The sequence below is a fragment of the Vulpes vulpes genome, chromosome 12 (assembly GCF_048418805.1).
Source record: "Vulpes vulpes isolate BD-2025 chromosome 12, VulVul3, whole genome shotgun sequence".
Lineage (NCBI taxonomy): Eukaryota > Metazoa > Chordata > Mammalia > Carnivora > Canidae > Vulpes > Vulpes vulpes.
The window spans coordinates 20,419,558-20,441,047 of NC_132791.1; the positions used below are offsets into that span (position 1 = coordinate 20,419,558).

At 46.6% G+C, this 21,490-nt stretch overlaps 1 protein-coding gene across 10 annotated transcripts in view; it reads right to left on the reverse strand.

Annotated features, from left to right (window-relative positions):
* Positions 1–241: 241 nt before the first annotated feature.
* FRMPD1 (FERM and PDZ domain containing 1) overlaps positions 242–21,490 on the reverse strand; it is a 140,419-nt gene continuing 119,170 nt past the window's right edge. For all 10 annotated transcript variants that reach the window (XM_072727906.1, XM_072727902.1, XM_072727907.1 and 7 more), the window contains 10 exons: positions 19,918–20,013; positions 15,405–15,530; positions 14,414–14,533; positions 13,279–13,415; positions 12,055–12,181; positions 11,839–11,934; positions 9,758–9,940; positions 8,748–8,895; positions 6,053–6,859; positions 242–2,760 (listed from right to left, as the gene is read on the reverse strand). In XM_072727906.1, coding sequence (XP_072584007.1) covers positions 371–2,760; positions 6,053–6,859; positions 8,748–8,895; positions 9,758–9,940; positions 11,839–11,934; positions 12,055–12,181; positions 13,279–13,415; positions 14,414–14,533; positions 15,405–15,530; positions 19,918–20,013 — 4,230 coding nt within the window. In that variant the 3' untranslated portion in view covers positions 242–370. The remainder of the gene's footprint in view (positions 2,761–6,052; positions 6,860–8,747; positions 8,896–9,757; positions 9,941–11,838; positions 11,935–12,054; positions 12,182–13,278; positions 13,416–14,413; positions 14,534–15,404; positions 15,531–19,917; positions 20,014–21,490) is intronic.

Consider the following 21,490-nt stretch of genomic DNA (forward strand, 5'->3'; position numbering starts at 1 on the left):
CTGTCATCTTGGGATAGTTTGTGAATTCCTCTTGCTTCTTTCCACACCCCCAGTATAAGCTCCTGGTAGGGCATAGTTTACTGATGGCAATCTACTGATCTGTACTCCCCGGGGGGGGGGGGGGGGTCTGTGAGCATCTTAACCAGGGGCAGGGACTTGTCTTATGCAATGTATCCAGTGACTGTTGAATGACCATGAGTGAATGCTTTGGACTCCAACTTATTATCATCACTCTGTATGATTCAGGCCAGGATGAAGCAGCAGTTTATTTTAATATTCTAGTAAACATTTTGGAGGGGTGGGCGGAGGAATGGAGGGGCTTCTCAGGAAAGTGTCCAGGGCAGGGTAGGGGCCTGGGCAAGCAGCCTGCTCACAGGGCAGCGGATGCCCGGAACTTCTGCGTCAAACAAAATACGGCAGCAGTGAGGGCTGTGCACCGACGGGCCAAGAGTTTCACACTCAGATCATGGTAGCCTCTCTCACAGGTCAGCTTAGCAGCCTCTACAAATTGATGGTAGGCGTACACCACATCCCTCAGGTTCCCTGCTGCTTCCCTGTGCCGACTGGAGCAGCGGCTGCAGTCTGTGAACTGGAAGCACAGGCCAGCCAGCTGGACCAGGTGCTGGAAGGTGTCCCGCACGGCCCCCTGCATCTCTTCAGGGGACTGGTCCATTCTGATCACATGTTGACAGCTCGACAGGAGTTTCTGGGAACCCATGCAGAGGCGGCTCCGGCTTTCTGAAAAGTGCCAGGTGCACTTCTCCGGGGGATGTTTGTTCCCATTCCCCCAGGCAGCTTCTAAAATATCTTGTAATTCCAGTAAGCTCTCTCTGAGTTGGATGAAGCCCTCTGGGGTGCTGGCAGGGGCAGCTTTCAGCTGTCTCAGAGCCCTGGAGCAGTACTCTGGCCAGATGTGGCTCTTCCTCGGCAGGGGCTCGGCACTGCAGCTGTGGGTCCGGGCAGGCCTCCAAGGTAGAGCCAGCCGGCTTCCTGCAGAGGGTGGTGAGGTGAGGGGGGCTGTGGGGTGTGCTTCCAAGTCCCTGTCTTCTTCCTCTGTCTCTGGCTGCAGGCCACGGAAGCACGTGGCATAGGAGAACTGGCAGCTGCACTGCTCCATCCCAATCCTAGGGGCCACTGTTTCATTCGCACCCACAAACCCCAAAGATGTGGCCATCCTGAGACTGGCAGAAACTTTAGGATGGCTTTCTGGGGCAAAACACAGGAAAGATTTCTCAGCAGGAAGGCAGATGCTAGAGCTTTTGCCTTTGCTTTCTGACAATGAACAATGATTTGAGCCTTCTAAGTGGGGCTCCTTTTGGGGACACGCTAGTGGCTTTGGCAGAGAAGGACCTGGATTAAAACAGATCTGCTGTGTAGTGTCCCTAGAGGCTGTATCTTTCCCTATCATATGGTTAAGTGGCTCTGCCTTGACCTCCTCCAGAGGGAAGGCTGATGGAATGGTCTGGCCCCCAAACAAGAAATCAGGGTCTAAATCCAGCTCTTCCAAGAGTTTTTGCTCTTGGGCCTGGCAGGTTTGGCTTGGGGTTTCTCTGCTCTGTCCTTTGGGGTCTGTGGGGGAATGTGGCAGGATCTGCTCAGTTCCTGTTACAGGAGACTTCAAGGAGAGGGAGGCTATTATTTCACCAGCTGGAGCGCTGACACCAGTCTGTAGCACAGCATTCGACAGGTCACCCCTGGAGTCACCTGAATCTTTCCAGGATTCATCATGAAATAAATCAGTGCCATTTTTGTTTGTAACTTCTCCATCATGTCCCAGAGATAGCTGTCCTTGTTGCTCCTCCTCTGAAGGGAAAGAAGCCATCTTCTCTTCTGAATATATTCCATATTCACCACTTCTAGGCCTGAGTGGAGGAGACAACAAAGGCTCTGTGCATTTGGGGGCAGTTTCTTGCATAGGATTTGTAAACAAAGATCCTGATCTTGTTTCAAACTGGACTCCTCCCAGCTCTAGTGTGTCTGCTTGAGAGGCATTATGCGGCCCTGGGCTGATGGCCTGGCAGCCTCTATCTGGGTTGGGGTCAGTACTGGAGAGGGAGGAAGTACTGTCCCCAAGCTCTAGGGTGATTTCTTTGGGGGCACTGCCATCTGAGTGTTGAAATGGAGACAAGGTTTGGGAAGGCTCTGCCCGAGAATTATCTGGGTCAGATGAACCTGGGTTGGAACAGAGAGGGGTACTAGGGGTACTCGCTGGGGAGCTGGCAACAGTGGCAGTCAGGGGGGCATCCCCAGAACTCTCTTTATGGTTGGGGTCAATCCGGAGGCGAATGGCAGAAATAGAAGACACTCGAGAGTCAATGACTGACTTGGTTTCCATGGTCTCAGGCTCCATCTCCATGACCCGGGAGGCTGGGTTTTTGCTCTTGGGCTTCCTCAAGGGACCCAGCAGTCCCAGGGCCTTCGTCTCCAGGAGGCCGGGCTCACTGTGCATGTCCTGCAGAGAGGATACAGTTGGGGAGGGTGCACCGAGGGCTAGATAGGGCTCCCTGTTGTAGTAGCACACGTCGTCCACACTCTCCAGCGAGGCTGATGGCACCAGAGGAAATGAAACTTGACAGGTGTAGTCAGTCTGTAGGAAAGACCTTCTTTTTCTCAGTGTCTTAGCATACTTCTTCACACCTCCCCTTCTGCTTGGTTCTCTTCCATCTGGCCCAGGATTCAGGCCGTCCTCAAGGGTGCAAGTGCTAACCTTATTCTGTGAGTTTGTGGCACTGGGTTCTGCAGCAGAAACAGCTCTGGGCCCTGAGAATCAAGAAAGGAAAAGTATATGAAAAGCAGAAAAACAGAGAGACTTACAGAGCTTGGGCCCAGGGCTCAGGGTTGCCTGAGTTCAAATCCTGGCTGGGCTGGGTAACCCTAGATATGCTAAATCTTGACCTCCTCAATTTGCTCATCTAAAAGATAGGGATGATGATTGTAGGAGATAGTTTTTGATTCTTGGTTGTCCACAATAATTTTATTGTCTTTTGGTCACAGCATCCCGATTTTTTTTCAGGGAATGAAATCTCACCAATGGTTACAGTCTGCTGGAACTCTTCATGACTATACCCTAATTCACAATAAGCCAGGCAGCCAGATTTATTATCTAAAAAGTCAGCCACAAATTTCCTAGAACTTCACACTTGAACACATAGATTTAAAATAATAAGGGGTGCCTGGGTTGCACAATTGGTTAATCATCTGACTCTTGGTTTCTGGTTCAGGTTGCAATCTTGGGGTGGTGAGATCAAGCCCCGCATCAGGCTCTCTCTCTGTAAATAAATCTTTTTTTTTTTTAATTTTATTTATTTATTATAGGCACACAGTGAGAGAGAGAGAAGCAGAGACATAGGCAGAGGGAGAAGCAGGCTCCATGCACCGGGAGCCCGACGTGGGATTCGATCCCGGGTCTCCAGGATCGCGCCCCGGGCCAAAGGCAGGCGCCAAACCGCTGCGCCACCCAGGGATCCCCTAAATAAATCTTTAAACAAATAAAATAATAATAAAAGTAGAGCACATCTTTTGCAGCCACATTACCCTGATAACATGATGGGGAATCCTGTCACCTAGTCTCCAGGCCTGGTTATTGCCTGTGTCTAAACCAGCCCTTCACCTTTGCTGGCAATTCTATAAGCTCTCTGACATCTTTTTAACATGTCATGTTTCCAGGCACCTGGGTGGCTCAGTCAGTTAGGTGTTTGACTCTTGGTTTCAGCTTGGGCCATGATCTTGAGGTCATGGGATCAAGCTCCATGCTCAGCTCAGAGTCTGCTTGTCCCTCTCCCTCTGCTCCTCCTCCTGCTTATGTGCTCTCTCTCTCAAATACATAAATAAAATCTTTTTTTTTTAGATTTTTAATTTATTTATTCATTAGAGACACACAGAGAGAGAGAGAGAGAGAGAGAGAGAGAGAGGCAGAGACAAAGGCAGAGGGAGAAGCAGGCTCCATGCAGGGAGCCTGACATGGGACTCAATCCCCGGACCCCAGGATCACACCCTGGGCTGAAGGCAGGCACTAAACCATTGAGCCACCCAGGGATCCCTCCCCATAAATAAAATCTTTTAAAAAAAAGTGTCACTACTCAGTTGTGGATGTGAGGGATTTTGTGCATACCAGAATGGATGTTTCTGAGTGAACAAGCACTTTGTAAAGAAGTCCAGGTAATCACCCAGAGGAATCAGGATCATATCCCAGCCCTTGAGAAACTGAGGGTTCTTATACTCAGATCAGTTGTTTCCAATCTGGCTGTACCTCATTTAAAACCTTATCAAGTCCTAGGCTGCTCCTCAGACCTCAATCAGAATCTTGGAGGTTACCACCTAAGAAGCTATAGTATTTAAACCAGGTCCCTTGGGTTATTTTGATGCCCACACATGTTTTGGAGCTGCTGCCCTAGGCCACCTACAGACTCACCAAAGACGTTTCTGAGGCCTAAAAAGGGAGAGGCTCCCACAGTGAGTTAGGGACCAGAGTCCAGGCTCAGTGGTCCTAGTTCTGGGGTCTCTCCCCAGCAACTCACTGGCTCCTTGTGAGAAAAGAAAGTGTTCTGTATGGGCTTTATATCCCTGGCTAGATTCCTGTAAAGGAATACCGACTGATGGTCTCTGTTGGGCCACTATCCTGGCCAATACAATGGTTGGCCCAGCAGGGCAAAGCTGAGGGCATGGATGGCAGTTAGGCTGGGTTCTTTGGAGAACAGTGCAAATCTGCTCCTAAGTTTCTCCTTTTCTAGGGGAATGGTCAATTAATGAACTCAGTAGATGGCAGAGAGGTCATTTCTTCATTTAGCAAAATTGCCAGGCGCTATGTGCTGGTGACACAGGGCTGAGCATGAAACACACAGCTCCTACACTCCAAGGAACTCTTGATTTTTAAGTCAGGAAGAGAAACATCAACACACAAATCACACAAATAAATAGACAATTATAGGCAGTGCTAAGTGCTAGGTGGGAAGCCCCCAGGGTGGGCTATGAAACATAGCCCTAGTCTTGGTGGTCTGGTTAGTTTTTTTTTGGGGGGGGAGTGAATTTCCAGGTGGGGCCTGATAGATGGATGGGAAATTAGCAGCCAAAGATCATGGTGAGGAGTGTTTTCGGAGGAAAGAGCAGCATGTGCAAAGGCCAGAGGTGGGAAAGAGCTTGGGACTTTTCAAGAACAGCAAGGAGGTCTGTGTGGTAGGTACACAGAAAGAGGGCTTAGGAGGGAAGAGAGAGAGAGAGAGAGAGAGAGAGAGAGAGAGAGAAAGGTCATGTCATAGAGGGTCTTGAGTGGCCTTATAGGGGCTGCTCAGGAGCAGCTGGCCTCTCTCCCACCAGCAACAGGAAACTGTTGGAGGGCAGGGAACAACAGGGAAGGGCTGAGACAGAAATAAAAGGGCTGCAGCTTCCCCAGCTTCTGCTGGGTCACCATCAATGTCTGTGTGCTTATTTCCAATTGTTTTTCTTTAGCATGCAGAGTATGTGTGTGTGTGTGTGTACATGCATGTGCATATCTAGGTGTCCTGAAAGGATCTCAAGTCAACTCAGGAAGTCACTCTACATGGAAAGACATCTCACACTCCATGTGGAGGAAAGGATGAGGAGCCAGAAAGAAACAGGACCAACAGATCCCCTGCCTTTTCTTCTGATTCTCTTAAGGGGCCACCAATGGCCTATTGGGTTCTCCTTGCATTAAAGTCTCATTTAATGTAGAATCAGGGTTGATAAGGATGCAGCCACTTGCCTCTGCTGAGCACTGCTCTCAAACACTTTTCTATTAAATTCTGTCCAGCTCACAAGGCCCAGCCCATTTGTAACCTCTTCTGGGAAGCCTTTCCTGATTCCCACTCTTGAATTAGTGCCTCCCATCTCCACTCACCTATAGTTCTCTGAACCTCCCTTGTAGCCCTGACTTAAAGTTGTGACACTTAATATTTGGTCCACTGAGCCCAGATGGGCCTTCTCAAATAAGGACCCTGCTTTACCCATGTATTTTTTGCTTCGAGCTTGGTCCCTGCCCCTGCTGGGTGTTCAGGAGCTGTCAGCTGAGGCTACAGACCGGCTGGGGAGGGCTCACCTGAGAGGGTGTCTGGGGGTGTGAGCTTGTCAGCAGCATCATAGTATTCCTCATCTGAGCTACCATCCTCAAAGGCCAGTGGCAGATGCGGGGCCAGGGCTTCCAGAGCAGAGCTGGGTTGGGCCTCAGTCCAGCCCTTCTGACCCCAGGCTGGCAGGCCCCTGCCCTGCCGGGAAGCTGTGCTCTCTGAGCTGTTGCTCAGGTGGCTGGCCAGGGAGACACTGGAGCACAGGCTATAGTAGTCGGTTCGGCTGCCCTCATATAGCCTAGGGTCCAGCCTGACTGCACTCAGTTCTGGTCCCCAGCTGAAAGTCTCAGGAGTGGGGCTCTCAGAAAACTCAGTCTTCTGGCATGGATGATTGGCTCTCTGGGCCAAGTCCAGGAGACACAGGAAGCCATTGGTTTCAATCCTGCTTCTCTCCTCTTGGCTGCTGGAACCAAGAGTCTCTGGGAAGCCTGGTGAGTTAGAGTGGAAGAAGCCAGACCTGCTAGAAGAGCAAGTGTCCAAGTCATCCTCTTCCAGGGCATCCATAGACTCACTGGAGCCACTGGTCCTACAGCCTCGGCTCTCAGTGTTGGCAGAGTCAGAAGCCTCGGACTCAGCACTGTCTGTCATGCTGCTGGCCCCGGAGGTGCTCGGGCCCCTCCTGGCCATTTCAGGCATGGGGCTGTCCCCAGGAGGCTGCTCCTCTTTTACGAGCGGTCTGCAGGGGCCCAGCTTCAGCACGTGCCCGTCAGAGAGAGGCTCCAGCATGCAGTCCACTTCAGAGGACTCCTCTGAGTCACTGCACGCCCTGGATTCGTAGCCTGTAATGCAAGGGACACCAGGGGTTATAAGACAGCATTCAGGGACCAGCAGAGGCTCATGTCCTCCCACCCTTTACTCTCTCTGCCCTCCCATCTCCAGGGTGGCCAGCCCAGATCACACTGTACTGACTGACACAGGACTCTTGGGATTCCAGAGTCCACATTCTCCCTGCACATCAGGGCTACTTTCCCACATCAACTGAATTGCATAATGGAGACAGGATTACTTCTGAGGAAAGCTATATATTCATGAAAACATGGAGATTATGTGGCTGGATTTCACTTTGCTATGTGCAGCATCACCCGGATTTGCTAACACCCTTCTCAGATCCCAGCTCTGTCCTGTCTGGGCATCAAAATCAGATGAGGAATCATATTTAAAAAATAAAACAGATCCTCAGCCCTAACCCTGATGTACTAAGTCAAATATCTAGGGGATGGGGGCTAAGAATCTGTATTCTTAGCCACCTTATGTGTGTCTGAGGCCAATAGGCTGGCACCATCTTGAAACCTGGCTTTGGAGACCCACTGATACTATGGGGTTTTTAGAACAGTCAAAACTCATTTAGCTCCTGGTACTCAGGAAAGATTCATGGCAGGAAAACTGGGGACACTGAGCCAGGCCTCCAATTTCTCTTCTACCATAGCCTCCATCGTGATATTTCTAAAAACTTCTCTCTGGCCATATCATACTCTACTTAAACCCCCTAATGGCTTCCTCTACACAGGGAAGAGCCTAAGTTCTCCTACTGGAGTTAAGGTCTGTCAGTGTGGCCCTGACCCCTCCTCAGCAGCCTGGTTACCCCTTGTAGGCTTCACATGCTCCAGCCACTATACGGAGCTTCTCACAGATCAGGACCTTGTTCTTGTGTCATGTATCCATGTTGTCCCCTCTGCTTCAAATGATCTCTCCTCTCTTCTTTGCCTGGTTAGCTCCACAAGTCTTTCCAGATCTATTTCAAATATTGCCCCCCTGTAGAGCATCTTCCCTCCCACTGCCACCTGCCCCAACAGAAGCAGTCCCTCTCACTACCAGACCTTCACAACTGCCCCACTCTGCATTGTCTGATTAGACTCTAAGGTATCATCCTTTGTTTATAAACTGTGTTAAAACCAAAAGCATCCAAAATTCATCACTTCCTGATTATTTTACTTTATCTTACTATCATCTAATCTCTTGAGATTGTTCATGCCCATTTGATCCAAATGGAGGAAATGCCATACAATGTTGTGCTACTGAGCATCTCTTCCCATCTTCACGTTCAATGATATCACATTGGTAGCCTGAAATTAGCCATAGTGAGAGTGTTACAACATTTATCAGCAAACCAGTGGGAAAATGCTGTATTAACAGTGCTGAAGCCAAAGCCTGATAGAAACTGGGAGCTGGCCTGGGAGTCTATGCATCTCATCTGGCCTCCACTACTTCATTCCTTATACATGGTTTCTTTCCTTCTATTTCCTTCTATCTCTGGGTACTTCCTTCTCCTAAACACATAAGGCTGAGAACTTCTATTATAATTCACGAGAATGCAACAGAGCACCTAGACATGGAATAAAAAGCTAGGTCATCTGTACTTTCTGAATAAATGAATGGCTTTTTTTTTTTTTTTTTTTTTTTTTGCTGGCAAATAAAGACAAAATTCAGTGGATCTTAGAAACAATTTTAGGAAATACTACAGGGAATCAGAGATGTTCAACCACATTTTGTGGCTTTAGGTGTCTCTCAGATACAAAGAAAACTTCTCTATTTAGGATTTTAGAAAGATCAACTGTTTACCAGGAAATAAATGAAAAAATAGCTCTTATCAACTCAACTCAATTCACTCCCTCCCTTTAGGCTGTGAAAAGGGCCTGTCCTTTATAGGAGCAAGCCTTGGCACCTCACCTTCTTCAGCAGATACCCGGTGCACCTGTTGTTTGTTTCCTGGCCACAGGAAAATGGAGGTATCTGGGTCGACAAATAGCCTGTAGTACCCAGCAATCAGGCAGGCCAGGTCTTTTGCACTGTTGGATTCCAGCAGCAACGTCAGAACCTTTGAAAGTAAAGAGAGCTTTTATATAAAGGCCTAAGGGACAGTCTGAAGGCTGACAACTTCTCATTGGCCCCGCATGGGGCCAGTGAGAGATTCAAAGTAAGTCTAGCCATGCCCCACAGGCAGGCCTCCCGGTATCTCATATTCTCACCTGCAAGACTTGAAATAAGCATGCATACATAGGGCCAACCACACGTGCAAGTATATACACACTCATATACACACAATGGGTTTCTCCCCTTGAATCTTACAATGTCTCCTGCCTCTTCATTCCCTAGTCCAATATCCCCATCCCAAACACCCCACCCCACCCTGCTCATTCATACAGTGGGGTCCCCTTCAAGATCTGATCTGGAAAAGGAAAAGGAGAGCAAATGGAGAAGGTGGAAGCAGGTGATAAAAAAAATAATAAAGCACCATCCTTGAACATGTCAGAAACTAAAGCAAAGGAGGGTAAATGTAGGACCTTGCAGAGGGGCTTGGGAAGTACTCTGCATCATTTACCCACTTTCATTGCTGTCCTCAAAAATCTTGGGCAGCCATCCTGGTCCCATGCATGTGATAAAGTCATCTGCTGCTCCCATCTAAGTTTCAAAAACCCGTAAGGAAAGTATATATTCCAAGCTCAGTTTATACCAACCCCAAAAGCCAAAAAACCCTCACCCCTTTTAGGACCTTCCCAGGAAAATGCACCATATTCATTACTTTCCTTTTGATGGTATAGGATAGATGATTAATCCTCTTCAGCAAATGCAGGATATTAGCCTTTGTTAATATCCATACTCTCATAAATAAACTACCCTAGGATAATTGAGCCCCAAATTCCAGAAGTTGGATTCAAAATGCCTTCCCCATGCATTACCTTGACGTCCTGAAGATACACTTTGACCATGCTCACTTTCTCGGACTCCTCTGTCAGCTCCACACGGCTGATGTTGGCAAACTCTGCCAACGTGGACATGATGTTGAGTTTGCTACTGATAATTTGGCTAATCCCATACTTGGCTCCAACTAGAAGGGCAATGTAGGATTCTCTATCCTGTAACTGCATTCGGTGGAAGAAGAATTAGTTTTCATTCACAAGCTAGTGAAAATACATTGCACATGCAAGACATGATACCGCTTTCTGCAAAACTCCATGATATCTATTTCAGATCCTGCCTCACCCCCTCTTCCCTAGATTACCAAGCTAGGCAAGAGCCCAATCTGGGCCCTATCTACAACTAAAAGAGTATCGACGTGTCTCCTATAAGATGCTTCACAACAGAGAGCCAGACCATGGGACCCATTACCTGTTCCATAAACACAACCTGTGCTTTCATACCTATCTGCCTATATTCATGCTGTGCCCTACTGAAATCCTGACCCTTCTTTAAAAGCTTCCATCAAAATCTACTGCCTATGGAAAGCAACTGCTTGATCTATCTCCTCCAGCCAGAGTAGTCTTTTCCCTTTGTGTCGTTCCCATACCACAGCCTCTGTACTGCTCTGATAGCACTGAGCTGCCACTTCTAACTGCAATTATTTGTATCCAAGTATCATATTCACATTAAGTTTCCTGACAAGAGTCTATTTATCTACTGTTGGTGGCATCCTTGCACCCAGCAAGCATCCTGAGCCAGTTCAATGGGGCTGGCTTCTTCTCCCATTACCAGTTCTCACCCTAGATAGGAAAAAGTAAAGGGAGGCTGGGGACAGGAACTTGACAGCTGGGAGGGGACAGGACTAGCCCATTGGAAACATAGAAGTTTTTCTTGTATCTTCAAGCCTTCCTTTCTGTGATTTAGTCTCTTGTCCACCTTTTTGTCACCTTACTTGTACAAAGACTCAACTATTTTTCCCTTTCCCAACTATCTGATGCTCTTCCTTTCTCTCCAAACATTGATTCTCTTTTTCCACCTGATTAAACTGACCCATTACTGTAAATGACTGAGAAGCACACCAAATACACTGAAAGGAGCTTTGTTAATATATTGAAAAACCTTCAAATGGGCAAATTGTCTGGTTTTGTGCAGGAGTCTGGGGTTGTCTGAACAGGGCAGCGGGGGAGAGTCCCTGTAGGCCGCAGCCTACCAGTCATGGACGGCTGCGATGCATAGAACTTTAGGCTTAGGCTCCAGAAAGCAGGCTGGGGGAGGAATGAGTAATGGAGCAGAGGACTCTTTCGCTTCTCCTTTCCCTTCTCAGATACACCCTCAGTTCTTCCCTTCTGAACAATCAGGATCCCAGCCCAGCTGTCAATCTAACATTCTCATCCCCTTTTCACGATCTCCAAGTCTTCCTCTTCACCTTCATATACTCAAAGTACCAGAGTAAACTGTGTACACTTCCCATCCCTCAGAATGCCTTTCCTCCATACTGAAATCTGGCCAAATCCAACCTTCCTGCTTTTCCCTAATCCCTTCTCCTTTCCATATTCAACCCGAAGCTAGCAGTGGTACCCTCTGTCTTCAGACTCAGTCTCAGACTACAGCAACAGTCCTGTGCCTTTCTCATGGCCTCACTTGGTCTGTTGGGTACCTTGCTTCACTGAGGGTGGCAATCACGTCTTACTGAGTTCTGCCTCCCCCAGCATGTGTCACAGGGCTGGCACCAAGCATGATAAACACTCCCCGATGGTATAATATTTTGCTTCCCAAACAAATTCTAGTATATGATGGGGCACTCAGGAATTGTAGGCTAAAAGACACTGATCTTCAGAGGACTTCTACAGTCTCTTATAAGAGTGGGGGGTCAGGACACCTAGGTGGCTCAGTGGTTGAGGGTCTGCTTTTGGCTCAGGGCATGATCCCGGGGTTCGGGGATCGAGTCCCACATCGGGCTCCCTCTGAGGAGCCTGCTTCTCCCTCTGCCTGTGTCTCTGCCTCTTTTTCTGTGACTCTCATGAATAAATAAAATCTTAAAAAAGAGTGTGTGGGGGGTCCACATTTCTATAATACGTACCATTAGAGTAGCATTAAAGATTTTTCCACCATATGTCTTGAGTTCCCCAAGGATCTGTAGATAATTTAAACGTAGTTGGGCAGCAGATATAAGTTGCTTAAATAGAGGGAAAAAAAGACTTTAGAGTTATTCACTTGCCTAAAATCCACACAATGTTGAAAATGCTTTCCCTGGGGTGGGGGGTAGGGTTGGTGTCAGCAGAGGCCACAACATTACCTTTTGTCGGGGTTCCAGCAAATTCTGGTTCCTCTTCATGTGGAAGCTAATAGCTTTCTTGATGTCTTTGCCTTTCATGTTTCGGAGTAAAGTTGGAGATATAAAGTTCTCTATTCCCCAGTCCTTCCTGCCATGAGATATTGGAGATACCATTTTTACAGTATACTTGGCTCTAATGAAGAGCATAATTACATTTGATTCAGGAACTTAGTGTTCATAGAATGCTGCAATCATGAGCTTCTTTTTCAACAGAAGATAGATATATCTATATATACATGTTAATGTAAATATATAAAATATATTCATAAATTTGTGTATTAAATATCACATTTATAAATATGTAATACACATACACTCTCTCCACAAAACCACACCCATTCAGGAGTTAACCCCGCTTATCTTTCTGGGAGCTGATTACTTTTGGTGTGGTATGATATTCTATTAATCAGAACAGATCTCAATCCTTTTCCCTACAGTATATGTGAAAAATAATGATCACATATGTATAACACGCTCAACGAGGCAACACACAGCACCTGTGAATCCCTGAGGCCATGCTTCTGAATGGTACCAGCCTCACAGCCTCAAAATTCCCCCCAAAAATGGATAAAAATATAGATTCTCAGGTTCTACTTCCTAGAGGTTTGACCCAGTACCTTAGAACAGAGCCAAGGATCTGTTTTATTTTTTAAATATGATTCCCTGATTGATTTTCATGTCCAGACAGGACAGAGCTGAGATTTGGTGAGTGGGTTAGCAAACCTGGTTGATGCTGCCCAGAGCAAAATGAAAACTTATGCTAAGCATCAGGTGGTATTGAAATCTGAGGACTTGAAACTGCCCTTAAAGAATACAATGCAACACAACCGGTTCACACAAAATTAATTTCCAAGGCACTTCTGCCCTCAGGAGAGCTTTACATGGACATTGTCAACTGATTTCCAAGACATTCTCTCAAGACCTGGGAATTTACAAAGGGATCCTGTGTCCTTCCATCTGCAGTTGGCTTCTGCCCCAGAGGGAGCCGCCAGATTCTGACATCTGGAGGAGGTGGGCTGGGTCAGAGACAGTGGGGAGGGAAATGGATGCAAAGACAATGGACAGAGGGGTAGGTAGTCAAGTATCAGCTTTCTGTGGAACCTGGCCATCCTGGCCAGGGGCCAGCCAAGTTATAAATGCAACACAGCTGCTGTTGATGGGACCTAGAAGTCCCCTGCCACTCACTCTATGTACTTCAAAGAGATCTTCTGTGGCTGAGCACATGCGTAGATCCGCTCCTGGATGTGCAGGGCTGCGAGTCGGAGTGCAGAGCTACATTTCATTTCTACAGCAAAGCGCTCCTGGAGCACATCGCTGCAGCTCTAGAAGAGATTACATCAGAGGAATTGGGAAACAAGAATAGATGGATTGTGTTCCTAGTTCTTTTAGGCAAAAAGCTTTGAGACCTGGCTCTGCCAATTCCTGGCTGTGTGACCTTGGTCAACTTACTAAGATTCTGAACACTGAACTAAGACTCTACCCACTGCTAAATGAAGATAGTTAAGTTTACCTTCCATGGTTTCTGTGAGGTTTAAATTAGGTAACATATGAAAGCAGGCATCAGGACACAGCATTATACAAATATACAGTAGTGTTGTTGTAATTATTTGCTGCCACCATTTCTGTAAGATTTGGACAAGTTAATCCACCTAGTTTGAGTTACCTCAATTGTAAAATGGTAATGCCTCCCAAATAACTCTTTTTTATCAATATAAAAATGATGTGATAAATCTCACCCAAGCAGGCAGAGTTGGGGGAACACCAAGGCTCTGCCACCAAATGCATGACCCAGGCAGATCATGTGACTTCCCAAGACTCCGTTTCATCATTTCTAAAATAAGGCTTCAAAGCACTAATGCCCCTTGTAGCAATAAAAACTGAAGCTCTAAATGGTAGTAGAGGGATGCCTGGGTGGCTCAGTAGTTGAGTGTCTGCCTTTGGCTCAGGTTGTGATCCAGGAGTCATGAGATCGAGTTCTGAATCGGGCTCTCTGAGGGGAGCCTGCTTCTCCCTCTGCCTGTGTCTCTGCCTCTCTCTGTCTCTCATTGATAAATAAATAAAATATTTAAAAAAAAAAAGTGGCAGTAGAAAATGTATCATCCACATTGAGGACTAAGCCTAAATTTCATTAATACATAGCAAATCTCCTAACATAGCAATTCAGCGATGGAAAGGGAATTTCGAGGGATAATCAGGCCTCTCCTTCTGATAAAGATAATCCCTACCAGGGAGTTGCTTAATTGCCTTAAGCTCATGTTCAAAATAACCCAACGTGCCATCTTTGAGAAACCAGTTATTTTAGGAAGAGCAGACCAGTCACCTGCAGATAGAGGTATTCAAAGGCCACCGGGTCTTCTTTCAGGAGGTCCAGGGGGTCCTTGGGAACAAAACACACCCTAAAGAGGCAGCGGTAGTCATGTGACTCCTCCCTTTCTACCACCTACAATGGGTAAGGGAGATATGGTTAATCTTTTAATCGCCTTTGTTCTCGTAGCTATTCCACAAAGCAATTTAAAAAAAGAAAGATAATAAAGTCCCCAGAGACTTCAATTTTAGTGCTTCCCAAGACAGCTGCAGACCTTTGTTGCTGACTTTCCCATGGGTATAAAATGTAAAAGGCTCAAAAAGTAAAGTTTCTCACTGACCCTGTCAAGTTGCTCCCCTTTCCAAAAGAAATCTGCTCACAGGTCTTCAATGCCTTTTCAGAGATAGTCTATGTGTATATTTGCTTCTACATATGTGTATTATTTTCTCTTCCATAAATAATAGTATCATATACATTGTTTTAATATTATACACCTCACTTTTCTACTTCAACTATCTTGAGGATCTCATTTGATTTTCATTTTCAATGTCAACGGAATAGAAGCATTAAAAATTTGGTACACCAAATCACTGAATGGCTGAAAGATTGAGTTGTATAGACAGACTGTGCCCTATCCATCCGTCAGGGACCAGTTCAGGGAGTAAGTCTTACAATAAAGGGCTTAGACCCAGCAACAAATGCTTCCCTGACTTCTCAAAGGTCTTCAGTGCTGGAGGCAAAAAGATGGGGTTCTATTGGTTTCATTGCCTTCACTCAGTGACCTTATCTTTCAAAGTCACTGTCTCCATATCTGTGAAATGGAATTCCCACATACCCACATACTGATGTGAAAATCAGTCCTGATTCTTGCCCTGTTATCCCCAGGCTGAGTGAGGGCACGAGAAAGTGGGTCAAAACTGCAGAGATGCTGAAACCTAGCCTTGAAGGTTCTGGCTGAGGGATGTGGTTTGCCCAGCCAGGATCTCCTCACAAGGAACAGGTGTACCTGCTGGATGAGCTCCTCCTCGTGCAGCAGGTGTAGCCGTGAGATATTGTACTGCTCTTCCAGGGCCAGTGCGAAGTACTCCATACTTCGGATGGACAGCTTCTCCTTCACAGTGAGGATGATGTCCTGCCAGGCACAGAGAGGCATAAGGGTCACCTGAGGGGTAGGCTGGACTTTGTGTTCAGGCACAGAGCAAGGGGGACCTCCTCGACCTTCTCTATGCTTCTCGGTGTAGCTGGGGAGAAAAAAGCCTGTGCTGACAGGGTCCACTGCCAATTTAGGTGGCCAAACAATCACAAACTGCACGTGGGACTTCTCATCGCCTCTCATGGCCCCATACCCATTGTTCCCCCTCTCCTTGGGGCTCCAGCACCACCCAGACAGCCATCCTGACTTGCTTTATTGGAAGGCTGAAGCCATGTGCTGGGGCTTATGCCTCTCTTCAACATCTCTGGATTCATCCTCTTGCTGGGATATATGCATCTTCAACTGCTAACCGACAGAAGCCCACCACTCTGCAACTGGGAAATCAATCTAACATTTCTCAGCCTCAGTTTCTTCCTGCAAAATGGAGGATAATGATGCCTATGCCTCAGAGTGGCTGACAGCATGGGATGATGATTACTGCTGTGCCATTAGAGTTTGCCATGCCACGTTCCCCTCCTTCACTATAGCAGCCTTTGTCATCACAAAGTCTTTGCTGTCACAGGGCATTTGCCCATGCTGTTCCCTCTATCTGGCACACTTTTCCCATTACTCTTCACAAGGATGTTTCCCTCTCTTCGGAAAGGCTTTCTCCAGTCACTGCATCTAAATGTGATTGCCCTGGCCATTCTCTGTCTGAGGGTCCTGTTCATTTCCCTCATCAATATTTAATATTATGTGCTTCAATAACAGGTATATTCTTTAATAATAGATAGTAAAGTTAAGTGACTGGGTTCTAGAGCCAGACTACCACTACTAGCTGTGTGTCCCTGGTTAAATTCCTACTCTCTCTATGCCTCACTGTTTTTATTTGTAAAATGGTAATAATAACACTTATCTCATGGGGCTGTTGTGTGTGTTAATTTCCCCACTGAAGGCACTTAGAACAGTACCTAGTAGATGACAAGTGTTCAATACATGCAAGCTGCTAATAGTTGTTTTCTTGCTTCCTATCTTTCACCCACTAGATGGTAAATTCCTGAGAATATGAACCTTGTCTGTTTTGTGCTCCATTAGATCTCCAGAGCGTGGCATTCAATGGCATTCAGTAAACTTTCACTCAGCAAATAAATAATCATCACAGACTTATCAGAGAAGTCCTGCTGGCAGCTCAGGTTAGTAGGTGCCAAAGTTTCAGGTGCTACTCGCTCCTCATGACCCCCCATTCTGAATCCTCTTTCTGCTTGCTCTATCACCCTCCATAATGCATCAGGGATTAAGTCCTGAAGAATCTATCTGCTTCTGTAACTCAACATTATCTAATGGTTGCTTTGAATTGGCCTTGATGGAGAGCCCAATTCCTGACTCCATCCCCCTCTCCATCCTCCTATGTTTAGTGTAATCTGAGGCTCAGCCATTCCTCCGCTGTATAGAGTGGGATCCTATTGACCACCCTACCACTGTCTGACCTCCACCTTGCATCTAGAGCAGTGGTTGGAAAACTATAGCTCAGAGGTCAAATCTAGCCCACTACTTGCTTTTGTAATTAAAGTTATATGGGAGCACAGCTATGTCCATTTGTTACAATAGCAGAGTTGAGTAACTGTGACAGAGACCCTACAGTTTGTAAAACCTGAAATATTTAGTATCTGTCCCCTTACAGAAAAAGTTTGCTGACCTCTGACCTACAGAAAGCTGTCTAAGCCTAGGACTGACTGACTGACTGTATACTGATTGTGCTTCCTTGCTCAAGAATAGACACCCCCCCCCCGCCCCCACCTGCTAGCCCAAATCCCAACTCCTCAGCTTAATACTCAAAGCTCTGACACTCAGGTGTCATCAGGTGTCAATCAACTTCTCCCACTTGATCTGCTGCTGCCTCTTCCAATGTCTTCCGCTCACAAGCCCTCTACTCCTGTCAAACGTTCCCATCTTTGGGTGTTTGTTGGTGCCATTTCCCATGCCTGGGACACTGTCTTCACTGTCTTCACATACCACTCAGGGCCCATTCCTGAGCACACTGCACTTTCCTCAGTTCATGCTGAGTTATCCCCAGGTCTCCCCTCTTGTCCCCAGCCCCACCCCAAGTCTCTGGGCTCCCTTTAGGTGTGACCTGGTATATGTATTGCTGTGTCACTGACAGCTTTGCAGGCACACAACTGTTCACTGTATCGAATGTCGTATTACTTTTCTTGACTTAGAAAAAGAGGGTTTTCTAATGTAGGGACTCTGCTTCTCTTGGTAAGGGAGCTGGGAAGAGAAGTCAGTTATGAATGGATGGTGATTTTTCCTTTGTCTGACTCACAGGATTTGTTTGTATCTCCCCCCGCCCTTTCTGTCATAAAGAACTAAAAGATTTGCTTTAAAAAATTTGGTTCCTATAGGGATCCCTGGGTGACTCAGAGGTTTAGTGCCTGCCTTTGGCCCAGGGTGTGATCCTGGAGTCCTGGGATCAAGTCCCACATCGGGCTCCCTGCGTGGAGCCTACTTCTCCCTCTGCCTGTGTCTCTGCCTCTCTCTCTCTCTCTCTCTCTCTCTCTCTCTCTCTATTGAATAAATAAATAAAATATTTTTTAAATAAATAAAATCTTTTAAAAAATTTGGTTACCATAGATAAGTAAATGTAACCAGTATTATACCAGCTAAAAACTTGCCCATTTCTCCAACTCTATCATCTGGGATCTAATGGTGTGTGCTTTTATTATAAATCCTCTCCAAGTCTTTTTGGCCACCAAAGTGGGACTCACTTTAAATAAATCATCCCTTCCATTCCAATGCACTTGGATCAAAGATGGCAGAAGTAGAAACCTTGTCTAATTCATTTGCAAAACTTTGGTGCAGGATAGTGTGTGGGAAGGTCCAGGGCAGGGTCCAGAAACAGACCAAGTTTGAAGCCACTTATGAGCTAGCTGACCTTGACAATTTGGAGGTCTCTTGGGCCTGTGTTCTCATCTGCAAAATAGGGATAACACCTGTCACTTCACAAGGTTACTGGGGACATTAAATGAGATAGTACATAAGGAAGTACCTGGGAGAGCAGGCATGTAATAAATGCTTAACAAATCCATTCTTCTCTCCTTTTCCTTCTCTGAGTAAGGGCTTTCCAGCTCCAGAGAGGCTTTCTCTGGCTTCTCCTAAGTCATGCTGAGGGAAAACTGGGATAGGGCATTTGGAACAGCTCTGGGAATTGCCAAATGAAAGTGACAGAGAGGAACACTGGCTGGTGCATGTATGTGTGTGGAGGAGGGATACATGAGAGAGAGAGAGAGAGAGAGAGAGAGAGAGTGTGTGCACGCGTGCGTGTCTTGGCTACTATCCATTACCTATAGATGCACTGGCTCACCTGAACACCCTTTATTTGCTTCTTCATTGGAGCCTCGCTCTAACACAGTCTACTCCTTCATTCAGAAACCATTGCGTTGTCCCTCACTCTCTGTGAATAAAATCCAAACTCTGTTTCCTGTCATTCAACACCCTCCACAGCTAGCCTTGCCATCTCCCACTCCTCCCACAAGAAAATGGCCTATGCTCCAGGCCCGTAGGACAGATTACTACTTCCTGGGCAACATTTGCCTTACTGGTTCTCACATTAGGAATGTAACTTCCTCAGACTGACGTGTACCCTCCAACTCCCACCAACAGCCCTGTCCCCCACCTTCCCCTGTTGAGCTCTTGGTTGCCCTTCAAAGCTCAGCTCAGGTCCAGCTTTTTTTACAAAGCCTTCTCTGACATACTGACAGAAAGAACCAGATGGTGCTCTTTCCCTGGCATGCAGAGCACACTTCCTTGTCCCTCTCTTTGCAGCTCTTATTTCATCCTGCTCTGGACTCCCGGGAGCTCCTTGAATGTCTAACCTCCCTCAACTAGACTGTAAGTTTCTGGAAGACAAAACTACGCTTCACCTAGTTTGTACCCCTCTCCCCACCCTGGAGTATAGTATCTCCCTCATATGGAGGTACCTGTCAAATATAAGTTGAACTGACTTCAACCCAGAACAGAATATGCAGATGTGTGGGCCTGCTCTGATACGGTGCTTTAGTTTTTAGCTGCACTAGTCTCTGGTAGCAGGTGGAGTCACATACAAGAGGCAGGGAGCCCAGAGGTCAAGGGTGAAGGCTTACAAGTTGTCATAGGACCTTGGGTACTTCATCCCTCTGAGCCCTCATTTCCTCCCCTGGAAGATGGTGATAAAAATACATCTTGCTGGGTGGTTGTACAATTAATGAGGTAACACAGTGCTTGGCTTATGGCAGGTACTCAGGCCATAATGGTTACAGGAACACCAAGGCAGCTGCGGGGCAGGATACCTGGGAGTCCCGGGAGCCAGCAAATTCTCACTGGGAGAGAAACTCAAGTTTACTCTTAATACCTTCACAGTTGTGTTTGCCTCAAACTTGAAAGCTTTGGTCTGTCCATTCTCCAAGTACAGCTTGAGCACGTTGGGCATACACAGCAGAGAATTACCCTGGAAAACACAAGAGTAGTGTTGAAACTGGCCTTTCCTTTCCCTGCGTGTGACAAGTCCTCAGCTCCCCTGGCCCTGCTGGGTGTGGAGAGCAGGATCCTAACTTCCTCACTATGCAGTGGTTGATTCTTGGCATCTGGAAATTCCTCCAGTGGACCAGGTCTATGCCACACAGAGACAGGCATGCTTTGTTCCAGGAATATCCACTAAAAGTGTCAGATATGAGATGGTGGAGAAGAGTGAGCCCGGTCACGAGCATACCCATGGCACTGCATGAGTCCGAATGAGGTCTCACAACCATCAGCTGCAACCTCAATACCTTTGGTTGTTACCCTTATGTGATACAATTTAATAAATCAGAGACAAGCATGTACACTCTCCCCAGAGGGCCTTTCCTGGAGGGGCTAGGGGGCTGACTGGGGTGGGAAGCTCCCTCAGAGCTCCTCCCTCCCTGCTACCATTTTCCTGCTGCATTCCCTGTAGTGAAGCATCATCAAAGTGCAGAGGGCTGCTCCCACCTTCATTCATCCAAACCATCGCCCCAGACTTGCAGAATTCAACCACTAAGGGATTCAACCACTCTTGGAAGGTCTTTTTTGGGAAGCAGGCATGGGACTCATCTGTGTGGTAACCCCATGCCAGCCAGACTTCCTGGGGTGGGGGAAGGCAGATTCCCTTTGGGCTTAGGAATCCCCCTAGAGCTGGCCCTCATAAAGAGTGACCTCTGAGTATTTAGCTGCAAATAAAAAGGGCTCTTGGGATTGGTATCCTCGAGAATCAGTGAGTAAGCAGCTCTAGAGTCCCCAAGATTTGAGCTCAAACTGCCCCCGCTTTAGTCTCTGCAAAGAGTTTGGGTATAAAGCCCATTTAGATAGAGAAGCCTATCATCCTTTTCCAAAAAAACCTGACAGTCTGCTTTACATGAGAATTTTGTATCTTCTAACTGTAAGGGCACTTGTATCTTTTAGGTAAGACTCATACTCATCACTCTCTATAATTAAAAAAAAAAAAAAAGTCTTTTTGTGAAAGAAAAGGGAGGCAAGTTCAGATCACAGTGCCGCTTCATAATCTGGGATGAGGGATTGCAAACTGCTGGCTCTGCTCTCATCTCACTTCTCTGGTTTTGGGTATTTAGAATGACCTTCATCTTTGGATTTCCCAAAGGCAAAATTTCTTCTTTGGGACTTTATTATTTGGGATTTCCAAAAAATATGTCCACAACAGCATCACATAACTACCACCATTTACTTTTCTTTAAGGCTTCTTCCAATTTTTATCTATACCTGTAAATCGTTTTTAGAGAGTGGCAATAATAGAAGATACACAATTTCTATCTTCATTTTTACTCAACACGTATTTCATACACTTTTTCCTAGAGGTTTAATGTTTGTAATTTTAATGGACTCATGATTTTCTATGGATTTGAAATATCAGAATTGATTTAACTACTCCTTGGCCCTAGACATTGAGCATTCTT